Source organism: Melopsittacus undulatus, chromosome 10 (assembly GCF_012275295.1).
Source record: "Melopsittacus undulatus isolate bMelUnd1 chromosome 10, bMelUnd1.mat.Z, whole genome shotgun sequence".
NCBI lineage: Eukaryota > Metazoa > Chordata > Aves > Psittaciformes > Psittaculidae > Melopsittacus > Melopsittacus undulatus.
In genome coordinates this window covers 29,221,695-29,238,279 of record NC_047536.1, presented here as the reverse complement: position 1 = coordinate 29,238,279, position 16,585 = coordinate 29,221,695, and the positions used below count along the sequence as shown (strand labels likewise).

General features: G+C 41.7%; 1 protein-coding gene across 1 annotated transcript in view; it reads right to left on the bottom strand.

Annotated features, from left to right (window-relative positions):
* Positions 1-16,263, bottom strand: part of PREX1 (phosphatidylinositol-3,4,5-trisphosphate dependent Rac exchange factor 1) — a 151,918-nt gene extending 135,655 nt beyond the window's left edge. The window contains exon 1 of the mRNA XM_034067000.1: positions 15,997-16,263. Within this exon, the coding sequence (XP_033922891.1) occupies positions 15,997-16,263 (267 nt within the window). The remainder of the gene's footprint in view (positions 1-15,996) is intronic.
* Between the last annotated feature and the right edge of the window lie 322 nt (positions 16,264-16,585).

Here is a 16,585-nt window from a genome sequence, read left to right as displayed (position 1 = left end):
AACGGCATCTCTCATACACTGGCATTTCAAACTGTTTGTAACAGCCAGAAAATACTGAAAATATAATCCCATGGTATCCACTATATTAATGTTGTGTTCTGCTCTGCACCAACTAGTCCCAGTGGGGACAACCCGGGATTTGTGATGTGGGAAACAAGACACAACAGAAGGTTGTATTGGTGCAGGGATGCTGAACTAAGAAGGGAAAAACAGTCCAACACCATCCTGGGCTACAGTACCCTCTGTATCAAGTATCTCAAGCATTAAGATTTGGCTTTACAGAAAGATCACGTCAGCAGAGGTGACAGAAAAGGAAAGTAATATTCCTGCAAGGGCTTTGCTTCATCTCTCCCCACACCACTCTCCCTCAAAAAAAACTTGACAATCTCAAAAGGTTCAAACAGTATCCTGATTTGTAGAGATAAATTATGACACTTTTCTTTTTGGTATGGGTTAGTTTGAACAAGGCAGTAGTGGCTTCTGAGAGAATCAGCTGGTGAATGAAAGCCTGTTTATGTGAAAATAAAGAAAACTAGGACAACACCCAACAAGGGAGTTTACTGAGGATATATCTTCAAAATTAATGACAAGGAGGTAGCTGAAGCCTTGAAAGATCAGAAGTGAACAGAGAAGTGCAAAACATACCAAAAATAAAACCTCTTGTCCCAGAGGACAGGTTTGTGCAGTGAATTTCGGGATTTGATTACTTCTTTGTCTTCAAACTTTAAGGCTGAACATTGGAGCTAAAAAATTACAGAGAAGAAACTTCCATTGTGTGGCAGCTCTGAAGTTGTACCTCCTCACCAAAAATCAAGAAGTGCAGAGAAGCCACAGAAATTCAATGTTTCATATACTGCCTTCCATAAAAAACTTTTTTGAAATCTCTCCTTGGATTCAGTTTGGCCTCAGACAGTTTTACTTTGCTTCAACAGACTGGCTTTTCCTAGTGAACACAGGGGCAGCACCAACACTACATTCAAACCACCAACATTTTTCACTTCATTTTTGTCTTTCACACCCTTTGTGCTCACTGTGTGCTTGAATGAGGAACTCAGTCTTGCGCTTACTGCTTTAAAAAGTACTTCTGCTTAGTGTTGAGTTAGTTTCAGCAGCTAACACATACACAAGCAGACCAGGCAAGTGTGAAACAACCAGACATCATCTGCGTTTGCACTTGCACTTGCTCAGATTCTAGCATAAGCACAACTGTTCAGACAACTGCCACTGAGTAAATCTGAGACAAAACATAGCTTCTTTATTTACATTTTTACTACTCACTGAGAGCAATGGGAAGCTGCTGACTGGCAATTCCTGATGAGCCAAGACTTACATTCTACACTGTATGTTCACATAGGACTACAACAGGAAAAACTCTCCTCCAGCAGTCTGGCATCCAGCAGAGGCACTCCCAGAACAGAAAACTGTTAATGCCTCCCATCCCTGTTGATTCTTGGTCTGTGCACAAAGACTGTCAATACTGCTTCTGGTTATGCCTAACAGTCCCCCTGGAATTGAGCTAAGAACACCAATTCACGAAGCACTAACTACCAAGGACATGTCATCTGGTTGCCAGAAGACTAAATTAAAGTATGAAAAAGTTTGTTGCACTTTTTCCACTGATAAGATGTATAGCTTGTGCGGCAGCTTCTGCTCAGCTTTGTCTCCTGAAAAAGGTAAGGGATGAAGACAAGATACTTAGCTTCAGTTGCTGGCTCTTTTAGTTATTTCCCCTGCAACCTTTGGACAAGTCATTTTGTCTTTCTGTGCCTCAGTTTCTCCATTTGCTAAATACTGTTTTTCTATTCTGAGATAATACTGCTAAAAAAGTGCTGCACATACACAGAGAAGTAACTTTATTCTTCATATGCTTTAAAGCAAAATTTTCATTTTGTTTATGTAAAATAACCTGCAACTTTCCTTTCCTCTGGGTTAAGCTGTTTTTGAGACCCTGCTGCCCCAGCAGCTCATCCACAGTAAAAGAGAACTAATGTCATGCAGCCTGGCCTCCAAACACACGCCACCTGGACACAGCAACTGCTGCTGCAGCAGTTTAATTCTTGCTGATTGGAAATTTCAGTTCCTCTGGTTGGGTCCTGTAAAAAAATTTGATTCATACTTTACTTTCCAAATATTGTGGCTTTTCTTGTGCAACTGCTTAACAAAGATGCACTGGTCTTTATTTTGCGAAAGAATCTCTTATGACACATGGATATACATTGTGTATACAGTGTAACAGACAAAACCAGTCAAGAGGCTGGCTGTTCTTTCTGGCTTTATGACAAGATGCATATTAAGTTGCTTTTAAATGGGAAAGGGAACAGATCAGAGCGAAATTTCCAGATGTACCTTGCTGTTCATGATGTTCATATTCTATATGTAGAAAATGCTTATACTACAAGGCAACAGGCACCTGCTAGAACAGTCTCAGCATTGCCAGCTCCTCCTGGCTTCAGCACCCCACAGGATGAACTCAGAGACAAGAGTCCTGAAAAGGAGCTCTATCAGATACAATACAAAATGGAATAGCATCCTAAGTAATCTTTGTTTTTATTTTTTCCTCTGCTACTCAGTATAACTGCATAAAACTTCACCAATAAATCCATCCATAAAGGAAAGTTTTATCAGCCTGATCTGTTCACCATGTCAGAATCAAGATGCAGCCCAGTACATTGAATATTCAAAGAGAGAACTAACAGTCAAAAAGAGGAAAACATACATTTCTTCAGGGTATGTTTTGCTTACTGTCAAGAGGAAAGAGTAAGAAGCTCTGCCCTATTTGTCAAACATACAAAAGCTCCAAACCCAACAAACAACAGAAAATAGTCATTAAAAATGTGCACAAAATTTGTAATTTAGAACAACAAGAACTACTCACAGATGATTTTTTTTAGAGGATCATCATAGTTGTTGAATAAAGACTATGTAAGGATATAGTATGTCCACAATAATCTGTTCTAATTTCAGAAATACTGCTCTGTCCTTTTTGACTTCTTCCATTCTTCCAGAACCAATACTCTTTCCAATTGCATTTAGTTCAAAAGCTTTAGTCCACTTACTCCACATTAACCCACTTGTGCTTCTTAATGCTTTTTGTTCTTCCTCACTAACTTCTACGTGCAGTTACTCTGGCATACATTACTTTTAAGTGCTGAACAGAGAAGGAGGAATGCACAGAAGTGAAAAAAAAAAAGTATGCAGCATTATCTGTCCTTGTGTAATGGCTTTGCAATCCACTGCAAGAGAAGGCAATGGTAAACCAAGAATGCAAGTGCAATGTAAAGGCCAGAGGACTGAATGCAGCAGAACTCCATAAATTCAGTGGTGGCAAAGCTGAGGGTGTGACTTAGTAAAAAGCCCAGCAACACAGACACTGCAACAGTAGATACACTGAATTCTGTGTGCCCTGAACTGTTTAATGACTAAGCTGCAAAATCCAGAGGAACTTTTGTCTTGAATAAATAACTTAATTGGCAAATCCCACTTTTTTAACTATATCCCCCACGCCCAGGCCCCCCCCCCAAAAAAAAATCACCTTTTTCCCATACAGCCTGAAAATTATTATTTATTTAATGATAAGTTTTCAAAATATGTCCTCCTTGTATGTGAACAAAACACTCCTGCCAATGCAAAGAGAGAGATACATATTTGCAACAGGAATAGTTTTACACATAACATTTTATGAGCCAATGAAGGAGACAAACTCTGGGAAAAGTGTCTTCCCAATACCCATCTCTCCTTTTCCTGTTGAGGGATTATGCTTCTGACAACGGAATGCTCACAGCAAACACTTCTACAGCCCTCTTCGGAAGTCTTTCCCCTCTGTTCTTCCTTCATTCTGTGTCTTGTCAACACCCTCTCCTCACAAACAGCTGCTTCCCATCTGAGCTGATTCCTGAGCACAGTGTCAGTAACACAACAGAGACAGAACCACCAGCACCCAGAGGAATATGAGCTAAAAATTATATGCAAGTGTCCAGAGACTATCATTTGAAGCCTTTGATTTTGCACAATAAAAAGGGAAGTAAATAAAACAGAAATAAACAAGCAGGACTTCATGTGAAGGACCAAAGCACTTTCAGTCTGCAATTACCTCAGCTCACAACTGTTAGTAATGACACTCAATTACGTAATTAACATCCAGTTCCTTTTCACACTGTCCTAAAGTAGTCCCCACCCATTCAAACTGTATTCTCTTTCTGTCTCTTCCTCCACAGATCAAGAAAACAGAAGACCTCAAGGAACAAGGACAATAAGGTCAGTAATGACAAAAACCTAAGGAAGGCTGACAAAAGGTATTTCCAGCATTTCCCTGGCACCTGGAACTTTTACATAATAACAAAGCATAGACTATGAATCGATCCACACCAGCAACCAACACAAACAAGCACTGGGTCTGGGAACCCACTCTGCTGCAGGCATCACTGTTCTACGAGTCCTATTTTAGCAAGATGTGCAGCAGCCTGCGGGGGACCTCGGCCTCTGCCTATACTCATAAACTAAGAGTGACAGGACACAGGCCTGAGCATCGTAATTCTGTTAGAAAACAGTCAGAATACTTCCCAGGACCCTTCAGCCCAGCCCTGCTCATATTCTCCTAAACAATTCTCAGGCATAATGCCAGAGCTAAGATGGGCCAAGGACCATTCCCAATAGACAGTCTGAAAGCACCCATCCTACTTTGAGACTCAGACAGTTCAGTGGTACAAGACAAGACCAGATCATGCCAGTTGGCCTCAGGGCCAGAGAATAAAGCCTAGCACTGTTTTGTTTACCACATTTGTAGCCTAAGTCTCTTGCTTAACAATACAGGGCATCAAACACTGATCAGATCTAACAAGACAGATAAACTTTTGCCTCCATGCCTTCTGCTTTGTGACCTACTTATTAAATAGCACACAGCCTGCTCATATAAACCTACATTAAGTTTATCCATTATTCCCACAACAATCTGAATTTTGCGTAAGAATCAAGCTTCAGAGTCCAAAACGTTTTACCAGGTCAAAAGTTTTACAGCCTTCAGCTATTGCCCCTTCAAACAAAATGAAAGGGGCTTCTTCAGCCACCTAGTGATGAGGTTAACACAAACGGCTCCCTCTGAGGTGATGAATTTAAAGCCGTTGTCAGATTAGACAGAAAGGCCCATGGGACCAGAGACTTCACTGTGTAGCTAAAACCCACCTACCTCTCCAAGATAAGAACTCACTGAAATGCAAATTCTTATCAGGAGTCTGTCCCCAGAGCAAAGCCCTCCACCACAAACAGGACACTTTGAGTATCAGTGAACTCCTCTCATTGTCAGCTTCCTCAGCCTCCAATATAATCCCCAAATGCAACCTTTCAAGTTTTCCACTTTTTCCTGACATGCATTTCCTTCATGTGTCCCATGGCAGGTTGTTCCAAGTTACTCAAACCACACTATGATGCCAGAAGCATGAGCAGGCAAAACTTTAAAGACAAAAAGAGTTATCGCTGAAATGAACTACTGTAGCTAAGAAAACCTCTAATATTATGTGGATGATGTTGCTAGGCTTTTCTTTAAATCCAAGCCCATTTTTTTATGAAAGCTCATTCTATCAAGGTACTTATCTGACAGCCATCCAGAACTCACAGGCTCAAAACTTCTTAATTAAATTGCACAGATCACAAAGACAAGCATCACTCTGTGGCAACCTCAGCAGTCAGGGTGAGCAGCTGCAAGGGACTTTGTAAGCCTCTCTAAAAGCAGTCCACTCAAGAAGAGGTTGATTGCTGAAAGGTCAGACTGTTCACATTTGCTCGTTCTGACACATTAGGGCAAGACATGTTATCAGAAAGCACATGGATTTGGTATCACCAGTAGTGACACCTTTTCATAACTAAGCCAGCAACTTAATTTGTGCAAGCCAAACTCTTAGCCCAACCACATCAAGTTTTACATCCAAAACATGCAGGCAAGCAGTTACCAATACATGCTTGATGAAGCCCTGAAAATATTGGCCCTAATACTTAGACAGTGGCAACTACACAATTGACAAATCCTCAGGGAATATATGTTCAGCACCCTGCATATGACATTGTTTACTCCTTTTTTCTATTTTTCTTTTTAAAGTGTATTACTAAGCCAACTAAACAATGACTAGCCTACAAAGCTTTGTAATGCCTAAAAGACAGTGCTTGTTAAAAAAACAAAAGTGGTTTAGGAACCTGTTGGCACAATAACTGACCACAAGCAAAACCAGAAGTACAAATGACAGTCAGGTTAAGAATGGTCACAAAATTTATTTCATGAGTCACGAGACATCAGGTAAGTTGCAGCAAAGTATTATCTGAGTGGCTGATATGCTTCCATTAAAATAACAATGACAGAGCAGTGAGTTTGACCCAATATCCGTACATTAACATAAATGTTCCTTTTAACTCAGTTCCATAGCTGTATCATCTCAGTAACAGCCCTAATCTTGAAATAGTCAAACTGTAGAAATCTATTGCCCTCTCCACAACTCAAAGCTGCATGACATGAAATTGCAGCTGCTTCCAGCACTGTATAGTCACTATAAAGTCACATGCAACTCCTGACAAGTTCTTGTGCTAATCGCACTGGGTGAAAAAGCAGGTGGGCTTTTGTACCTAAGCACCATGATGCCCATAACGGTCTGTATCAGAGGTCCTGATCAGCTTTGGGCAATCACTATCTCATGGCTTGACATATGGCTATCAGCTGTGTAAGCAGTGAGTTATTCTTCTAAAGAGGAAGGTTCATTAGGAAGAGCTGTTTTGTCTTATTCTGGTCTTGAGATCTGCAGTTCAAAGGGAGACAAGGCCTCTTTGGATGAGTGGCTTCTACAGAAGGGTGAAGGAGAGTATATATGCAGGAGTCAGGCATTTTAGTCCAGATAACCGTCCTGAGGTTCTCTCCTAATACCTATCTACTGCAGTTCTCGATGCCTGCTACAGCTCTGCTCAACCTCATGTGCAGAAGGCAATGTTAAAGCTTTGATTGGACTGGGGTAGGCAATCAAGCAGGAGTCTTCATCTACAGTAGTACTTAAATCCAAGACTTTGCTCAGGTCTTTAGGCACAATGGATGCAACCCCCAGTCTGTGATCCAGCAGGCAAAAATAGTAAAAGGTAACATTCAGTGCCTGTATGAGATGGCTTTGCATTAACTGCACTGTTCCACAATGAAGCCCCTATAGCTGATTGAGAAATTACATTGCTGTGTATTTCAAATCTTTTTCCTGCCTCTAACTGTTAAAGGCTGAGAATGCTACAGTCATTCCCACTGCTAAATGGAAACTCTTAAAAATAGATAAGAAACGTGATAACATAGTGATACTTCCAGTCCATCCTTCCAAGAGATAGGACGGGTTGCTTCAACAAAGATTGAAAACAGAGCACAAAAAGACAGTACTGAGACAGAAACAGAGACAAAAAGAGAGGCAGGGGAGGAATGGACTGAAGTCACCCTAACAGAGGAGGAAGTAGCAGCCACCCAATGACACAAGCCCAATCCTGTTTTTTACACCCTTAATTCAAACAGCCTTCACACACTCTGGAACAGCATCACCTGCGACTGCACTAATCAAGGGATCATCTCTCAATTCAGAGCATTTAATATATACTGATCTGCAAATACGGATTAAGTATCCCACCACAATACAAAGATAATGGTAATAACCAGCAGCATTAGTGAACTACACACGATTTCATGTCATCTAAAGCATGACACAAAGCTGCTTATCTGAAAAAGGACTGCAAAGAAATCTTGCCATACAGTCAGATAACCATTCAGGACAATTTCACAGATTTGATCCACAAAACAGGATTTCTGCATTTGTGGCAACTGCTATTTGCAAATGAAAGAAAAATCTTCACAAACAATGTATTTTCATTTCCCAGTTTCAAGAATATTTCAGAAAAAGGAGACAAACTGCAGGAGATTTGAAAGTCTTTGCTACAGGAAAGACTTGGTTCAACAAGATCTAAGAGGTCAACTAACATTTCTGCAAAGCTTTGTCACTAAATCTTCATTCTGTGCAAGAAAACTGATGGTAGTCTTTGCAGATAATGAAGACCTAGGGGATAAGCAGATATACATAGGGCAGCAGTACTCTCTTGATGTGACCAGTATAGACTACCATTGCACAGATTTTAATCATCACCAAAGTCAAAACATACATCATCATTTATATCCTAAAACATACTACAAATGTGCAAGGCCTTTACCAAGAAAACTTTTTGCAGGCTATGAAGCCATATAAGGCTAGAAACAATAACAATAGAAAAGGGATTCTACAGCTGGAAAGAAGAGGTAAATTCACACACAGTCCCTTAAATCTTCTTGCAACTGCCTGAAGGAAACAGTGGGCAGGCACAGAAATAAGTAATTTCAAAAAGCTTCATCTGTCACAACCCATCTGGATGCCACAGGCAGACACTGCACTTGGGAGATGCTGCTTTTTCAAACCTCAGATACCCTCTCAGTGTGGGATGCCTTTGGGGCTGCCAGGATCCAAACACAGGAAAGCTGACTGGAAAACACATCACTCTCTTCGCCTGGAGGAGGGCTCAGTGTTGCCCTTCCAGGGTACATCCCAGAAGTCTAAATACTAGATTGCTCCCATAAATCCTCTATGCAGACACCTAGTCACAGTCACTGGGAAAAGCACCGAGTTGTCCTCAAATACAGGCACAAACTCAGATAAACCTTTCTCAAGGCTCCTATGTTACACTAATATTCCCATATAAAATATATGAAGTAATCCATTCATTCACTCAACACCGCCTTGGGAGCGTCTTGTTGCCTATATTTTGGACACTAGGGTTCAAAAACCAAAGATTAGAGAATCCAGATAATAGCACAAGAATTATCAGAGGCAAAATTAATTTTGTTTTATAAAAACAGTAAATGTTTTGACAATTTAGTCCAACAAAACCATCTAAATACCAGGGATAACCATCAGAAATGATCCTCCTATCAGATCAGAACATGATGGGATGGTTTTCAAGATTCTCTGCACGACAGTTTTTCATGATTCCAATATAAAATTGCAGAACCACATTTCCCACCTGTGAAAAGCAGTACTCCTGCCCATGGGACAAACACCGTGTGATCTGGGAAGTGGAAAACTAGCAAAGGTTTCAAGCTTTTTCTCTTCCTATATTAAGGGACAAACAGGCTCCCATAATGCTTACCAGTCCGCTTCCTGCAAAAATCAGCCAAAAAATTGTGTAAAATTAAACATGCATTCAGCTGTGTGCAGCAACTCAATTTCTGCTATCTGTGATAGCAGACAGTTTCACTTTTTGATTCACATGCCCTTTCTTACCAAAGCCCAGAGTCTCCATCCCTCCCTTACCCTCACTGAGCTCCATGACTTGTACTGCAAGTAAGATTTGCTGCAGAGGCACCAGCATGGCGCTGGGAAAAGCACAGGGCAGCCAAATTCTCCCTCCCTTCAGAGATCCCAACACATGTTCAGACAACAACTGGCATCCCCGAAGTGAGAGGGAGGGACAAATGGCAGCAGGGCTGATTGATGATATTGCTGCAATTGAGAGGAGGGAGAGATGCAGAGCCAGAGGCAGGTCAAATACCTCCTTCTGAAGGATGTAATGAGACCAAAGTAGGTCTGAGACAAAGGCTAACAAGGGTCAGATGTACACCGAGCTAGAACGAGCTAAAGGAAGCAAAGACAAAGGAGTTTTAGCTTTCATTTGTGTGGCAATAAACTGGCAAAACTATATAAGGGGTTTCTTCATCTTTTCTCATTGTGGAGATTCTGAGAGCCTGCAAAAACAACTAAACAGCTTTGTTCATATGAAAGATCTGCTGTACTCCTATATACCTTTGATTTGTAAAGCCTCACTGCAAAAGGCATGGGCTGGTCACACAATTTTCCGAGTGAAAAATGAAGCTCAGACATACATCTCAGAGTGGAAAAGAACCTGGGAATTCTGCATCCTCCATCCCTGCTCTTAGACCCGTGGCTCATAAACTGGGTTCTACAGACTACAGGTTCAGATGAATGAGTATTTTCAGAGCTTTCTCTTTGCTTTATTTTGCTTTTCTGTTTTTCACTTCTGCTTCACATTATACATCCAGACTGTTTTCTCTCTTTGTATCCAAAGCAAAAGAACCTTTTAATCTGTTTGCATTTCAGCCTGTAGCAGCTGATTTTGCACTACACTTAGTCTGAATAGAAAACCCTACTAGCAGAATTCCAACCCTAAATATGCAAGTCATAACACAAACCCCTAAAAACTCATTAGCATTTATGTTTTGCTAATGTTACAGTTTCAAACTTTGCTTTAGCACCAGAAGGGCTAAAAACATACCATGTAAAATGAAAGCTGTGATCTCCCTCAGTTTACATATGTCAGGAATAAGGCTTTTAAGATGCTGAGTGTTAAGACTCAACAGGAGAAAATCTTGATCATTTGCAATCTAACAACTGCCTACAGTTGACTGCATGTGACCAACTGACCCAAAACACAGAACAGCGAAGCTAATTTAGATCATTTACAAACAATTTTCCTTTTCCATCTCTTTCCTCTCCCCAATTGCTCTTTTTGCTGTCTTATAATAGAGCAACATTCACCCACCATATGGTTCACCTTCTAGAATCAGAGTTTATCTGCATCTACTGAGGGTGAAACAGGCAGAAAACAGGGTAAGACAGGAAACCACACCTTGCAGCTGAGACAAATGGTCTGTTTGCTGCTCTGAGTACCAGAGCCCTAATCTTGGATGCAAACAAGATTGTGAAATATGGCCAAAAAAAAAAAAAAAACCTGTGATGCTTATGTTTCAATATGGGTGGAGCGTGAACTCCAGAGATACTACATATATTACAACTACAAAGCAAGCAAGAAAAGGGAGCATAACATAAATATTTTGAGCCTGTAGGATGTGGGTTTATTTATCTGATGGCACGTGTCCTAACATAACATATTGATTAGATGGAAAATAACTCCTAGTCTTCATATAAAAATAAAGGATGGCATAATATTAAAACCTAAACATAGTCCTGGTGCAATTACTTCTCTAACTTGATATAACAGTCTGATAAGGACAGTTCAACTTTCATACTGTTTTCATATCTTCACAGACCACACAAATTGCTCAAGCTAAAAGTACACCCTAGCATTCTGACATTAAAATTTACAATTTGGTGGTTTGTCTCTGGAAAGATGAAAGACCCATATTTATATACAATGTGGAGAACAATTTGGCTTTACATATTTGTAATTACCCAAGTTGTGGGAGCTGTGTATGCAGGTTAGAGCTAAGTGTTCAGTGAAATTAGAGGACAGAAAAAAACATGCATGCAACAAAATACCTACCTTTGCAACCTGGTGTATTGAGTAATTACTGTTACTACACCTTCTCGTGTAAGTCATATGATTATATCTCCAGACTGGTAAACCAACCCTTTAACTACTGACATCCACTGCTGTGTACCCACTATCCAATCTATTTTTAGAATGAGAGTCAATGAGTATGTCTGAAATTGCTAGGGGTTCCTGTGTCTTCTTACCTCAAAGCTGGTCTTTAAGTACTGCAGCATTAGTATCACAGATTTGACTGAGATTCTATGGAATGACCATGCAGCATTCAAACAAACCACAACCTTTCTGTTTTACAATGAATTGTCTGTGACTCTTCCATATGGGTTGACAACACAGTCAAGAACAGACACCTAGAGAATGGGTAAACTTAAGGGCTAAAATACACAGATATTGCACCCCAGTACCCAAAAGCTACTGTTAGCCATGTATTCATGTGCCAACCTGCATGCCACCACACAGATGCTTTGACATCTGCCTAGCTGGTCACTCAAACTAGATTACCACCTGGTTTAATTTGGCACGTAGAAAAGAAATCTTTATAAGATCACATATAAAACATTTCTGCATAGCTGCAGAGAGTTGAAAGAGGCTAACGGGAGGCAAAGGATTAACTGAATCATGAAGTCTGGAAACTGAAAATCCTTATGGTTTATGATCTCATCAGAGTCTTATAACAGAATTATCTGCCTTTATCTCTTTGCCGTTTATCTTGCTGCATCAGTAACATTTAGTAAAGTTCCATTAGCTTCTAACAACTTTCCACTTTGTTTCTTATTTGACCAGTAGTTCTTTAATAACATTGGCAGCAGTACATTTCATCCATTCCCTGTAGTTCTCCCTGCTACTTGAAAGGTTTGGCTGTGTAATGAGCCTTTACTAAAGTTAGTAACATATCTGCACAACTGCAGTATTACCTATTAACACTCCTGATCTACATAGCATTTTTTCAAGGAGGATTTCTTATTTGAAACATCATACCTGCCTAACAAAATGGCAGACAAGACAGGACACAAAACAGCATGTGCATATTCATCGTTAAACCAGGAAATTCAGATCATTAGCTGTGAGGTGGTAGAAAAGGGTTTGCCCTCTCAGCATTAGGTAACTCCTCATTTTTTTGGCTCAGTGTAGGAAAAGTAGAGATATCAAAATCATGATATGCATACGAGTATCATATCTGTATTGTATTAACATTTAATATAAAATCCAGAGTCTGTTTTACAAAAATAGCTATATCCCTTCAAATCTATTATCTCATTTGATCTGGAACAACCCACAAAGAAAAGCTACTCAGTTTCATTCTCTCACAGTTCTGATACATGATACTGTAACATAACCTATCAACAGGACTACCAGAAACTAAAGGGGAGCAAAACTGACTAGGAATGCCTTCTTGTGTCCAAAATTTAATGGAATAAAAGTGTTACAACCAACATACACACTGAAAGATTAACTGTACTAAACCTAACAGACTGAACAGCCTAATTTAGCTGTAGTGGCATGGGACATCCAAGTTAAATTTGCAGATAAAACTCCATATATACCAGAACTACTTAAGGTACGAAATATAACAGATTCTAAAGATTAATTTTAATTAAATAAATATCTGGACCATTTTTATTAAATGAGTACAAAATTCACAGCAAAGTGTTCTTTGTGGTGACTAACACAATTTTTATTGTGGGAAAACAGAACTCTACCTTTTATAACTTTAATGATACCAACTTCACTAATCTGTGGAAGCAAAGTAAGGACCACAAACTTTTCAGCTAGAGCAAATAAGGATAGAGTCCTTATGTTTACAGCAAACCTACTTTCACTGTGGCTTCGGGGGAAAATGTTTCTAAGCATACAAAAGCAAAAGGAAAACTTTCCTTTGACATGGTCATGTGTTAGTCTTATAAAAAGGACCAAAATATTCTGAATAAAGCAAAGTTACTTTGATTTATTTGCAAACCTATAGTATTAAATACTTAAGAGATTCTTTTACATTACCAGGGAACACGGGAAGCTGCTGCTAGCAAGCAACCTCAGTGCTGTGAAGAAATCCATAGAATTTAGTTGTTTGCTTTTTAAGGCACTGTTTATTGAGAATTCTTAATGAGGACTATTGCTTCAATAGCAAATATTTAACAAAGAACACAAATTCCCTCACCCAACCTTTTTCTAAACCACAAGTGTCCCATCCCACTTAGAGAAAACTCATTCTCATGATAGAAAGATATGAGATTTAGCTTTGCTTCATTTATCAAAGCTATTTAAGTTTCTTAAGCAAAGGAACCTGTACCCTGCAAATCTCTCTTAGGTTTGACAGGAACAAGTTCCATAAAATCTGGGACAACAATTTCAGTACACTACTAAAAAAAAAAAACCCTTAACATCACCCAGCCACACTTGAGTGTTAACTAGGTGCATTATCCCAGAAAGTGTAATAGTTCACATTTATTTTGCACTGGGTAAGTGCTACTCACTGAGAACATGAGATGGTAAGAAAGAGACCCATGGGGCAGGAGCAGCAGTTCCTATGCAGTAACATCAGAGCACTCAGGAAAACAAACTAATGGGTATAAAGTGGACTTTATCTGTGAGGCCCAAGTAAATTTGAGACTACAGTGTTCCAGTGCTACAGCATTACTTTCATGAGTGTCATAAGGCAATTTTTTTGTCCTGTAACTGCCTGTAATTCAAGTGACTATATAATGATATTACCATTGCATGTCATGTCAGCTGTTCAATGTGGGAGGCAGGGCAGAATTCTTTCTTTTGTGCTGTCTTCTTAGAAAGTATTAAGTTATGGCCATCCACCAAATTTATGCAGAAAGTGTTTCTTACAACAAACTTCATTTTTAAAAATTTCATCCCACCACTGCTCTTTTTACCCTTACATACTGCAGTAGATCCTCATTCACCTTTCCCTGATGCTAACACCATTCAGCTATCTGAACACAGTAGAGATTCAGCCCATAAGAACTAGGTCAATGACTGAAGAAACCGACATTTAGGACAGCACATGAACATTCAACACATGCTTGAAGTTAAGCCTATGTGCAAATGCTGTTCCAAACCAAGGCCTAGAGATAGGTAAGATCCTATCCCTCAGTGCTTGTTTCAAACATAATTACCAAAACACAAACTCCATGAGGGGGTAAAGCTGCACTATTAGAATCAACCTCCACCAAGACAATACTACAGGCAATCTACATCTAGCAGCTACTAACAAAGTGACTGTGAAGGGCTCTGGCTGTCTGCAGTGCCATCCTGAGACCACAACCAAGTGGTACTTTGTCAGCATCTCCTGTCATTACCTAAGGCATATTACTCACTACTGCTCTCATGAAAACTGCCAAGTTAATAACTATAAAGACTTGTTTTGTTGTTTAATATATGGAAATCCCATTAGTTAACACTGTAAATGCATTTTGCTGCAAAGAATTGAAGCTAAAAAATACCCACAGCTTGAATCCACAGCCCAGTCTGCAGCTAAGAAAAATCTCAAATTCAGTACTTAGGACAGAGGAGTTTTCTGAGGGTTTTTTGGTTTGTTTTGTCTGTAGGGTGGGGCACTTCTGCAACTTGCAGCTTTTTTTAACTATCTCCTCACACAAAGACAGAATCCCAGTTCTAAAGAAAGCCAACTGGCACTTCAGCTGGAAGCTTTCTGAAAGACCAAGTCCAACTATTTGAGAGAGAAAAGGAGGATTCAAGCAGAGACTAGGTCATAAAGCAACTACATCCTTTCCATTTATCTTTTATGCTCGACAGTTTGCCACTTGGGTGAATCTGAAAAACACTTTAGACAAACTAATTTCCAAAAACAAACAAAAAGCTTGCCAGAAACACTGGTCAAAAAGGGTCCAGGGTCTAAACCCATTTAGATGAAATCAGGGTTTAGTACTTATCTAGCAAAACACCAGAAAGAATTTCTGCCCTGTCCAATCTTTTAGAAATCTCTGCAGAGACTTCCCTTGCTTTGATTCTTGATCTCTATGTGAACAGATAGTTTCTTCTTCTTCTTTTTTATGGCATATCTGTTATCTAGTAACTTTTACTGCAGGCTCTTCTAGTTATTTGCAGGAGTGTGGTGGTATGCTGATGAATTCCACATCTAGAGCCCATATAGGAAAAAGGAAATATCCAGATGGAGTTTTACTTCTGAACTAGTCCGTGGCTAATTTCAGAGGCGGGTATAATTGTCTCCACATGCACAGACACACCCGGCCCATTCACATACTTATCTTTACCGTTAGAGAAAAACAAACAAAAAAAAGGAATATAAGATTTATTTATAAATAACAGGCAGCAAGGGTAGAGTTTCCAGGTGGGTGCACCAGCAACTTCTAAACAACAACAACAAAAGGGAAGAGGCGTTCTGAAAAGCAGCTTCATGTTGGGATCGGTCCCTGTCACCCCCCAGCGCGGCGGAGCCACCCGCGCAGCGCTCCCCCGCCCAGCGGCCAGGACACCGCCGGGATGCTGCGGGATCCGGCGCCACCATCGCCCCGGCCGCGGAGCTTTCTCTCACCGGAGGGGAAAACGCTGCTGCCGGCGGCCCCGCGCCGGCCCCTCGCCCCCTCCCTCAGCACTCCCCCTCGCCGGAGTGGGCCCGGCCTCAGGCACTTCCCTCAAGTTACTCCAAGCGCTGCCGCGCCGCCGGGACGCACTCACAGCCCCCGGCCCGCCCGGGGAGGAGCCGCTCCTCTCCGGGCAGCCCGCCCAGCCCCGCTCCGGTGCCCCTGAGGGGGCTTCCCCCGCCCGCGCCCCGCCGCTCACCGACTGCAAGAAGTGGAGGGTCCCCACGTAGTCCCGCTCGGTGCTGAGGATCTCGTTGAGGACGCAGAGGCGGAGGCGCAGCTGGCGGTCGGTGTCCTTGGGGCAGCCCGCGGGGTCCGCCGCGCTGGGGGCGCCGGGTGGCGGCGGCGGCGGCGCCTCCATAGTGGCTGCCACGGAGCGAGGCGTTCCGCTTCCCCGCCGCTCTCCTCAGGAGCCCCCCATGGCCGCGCGGTGTCCGGCGCAGCTGGGCAACAGCCCCCCCCTGCCGCCCCCTCGGCCCTGCCTCGAGCACGGGTAGCGGCGCTACAGGGGCCGGTGGCTGAGGGGAACCCGGCTCCGGGACATGCCGGGGCAGCGGCGAGACGAGCGCTCAGCAACGAGGCAGCGCTGAATGAAGAGAGAAGGGAAGCCCCGGCGGCGGGGAGGGGGGAGCGAGGGGCGGGCGGGGAAGGCGGGGCTGGGAGGGCCAAGGCGGCGGAGCCCG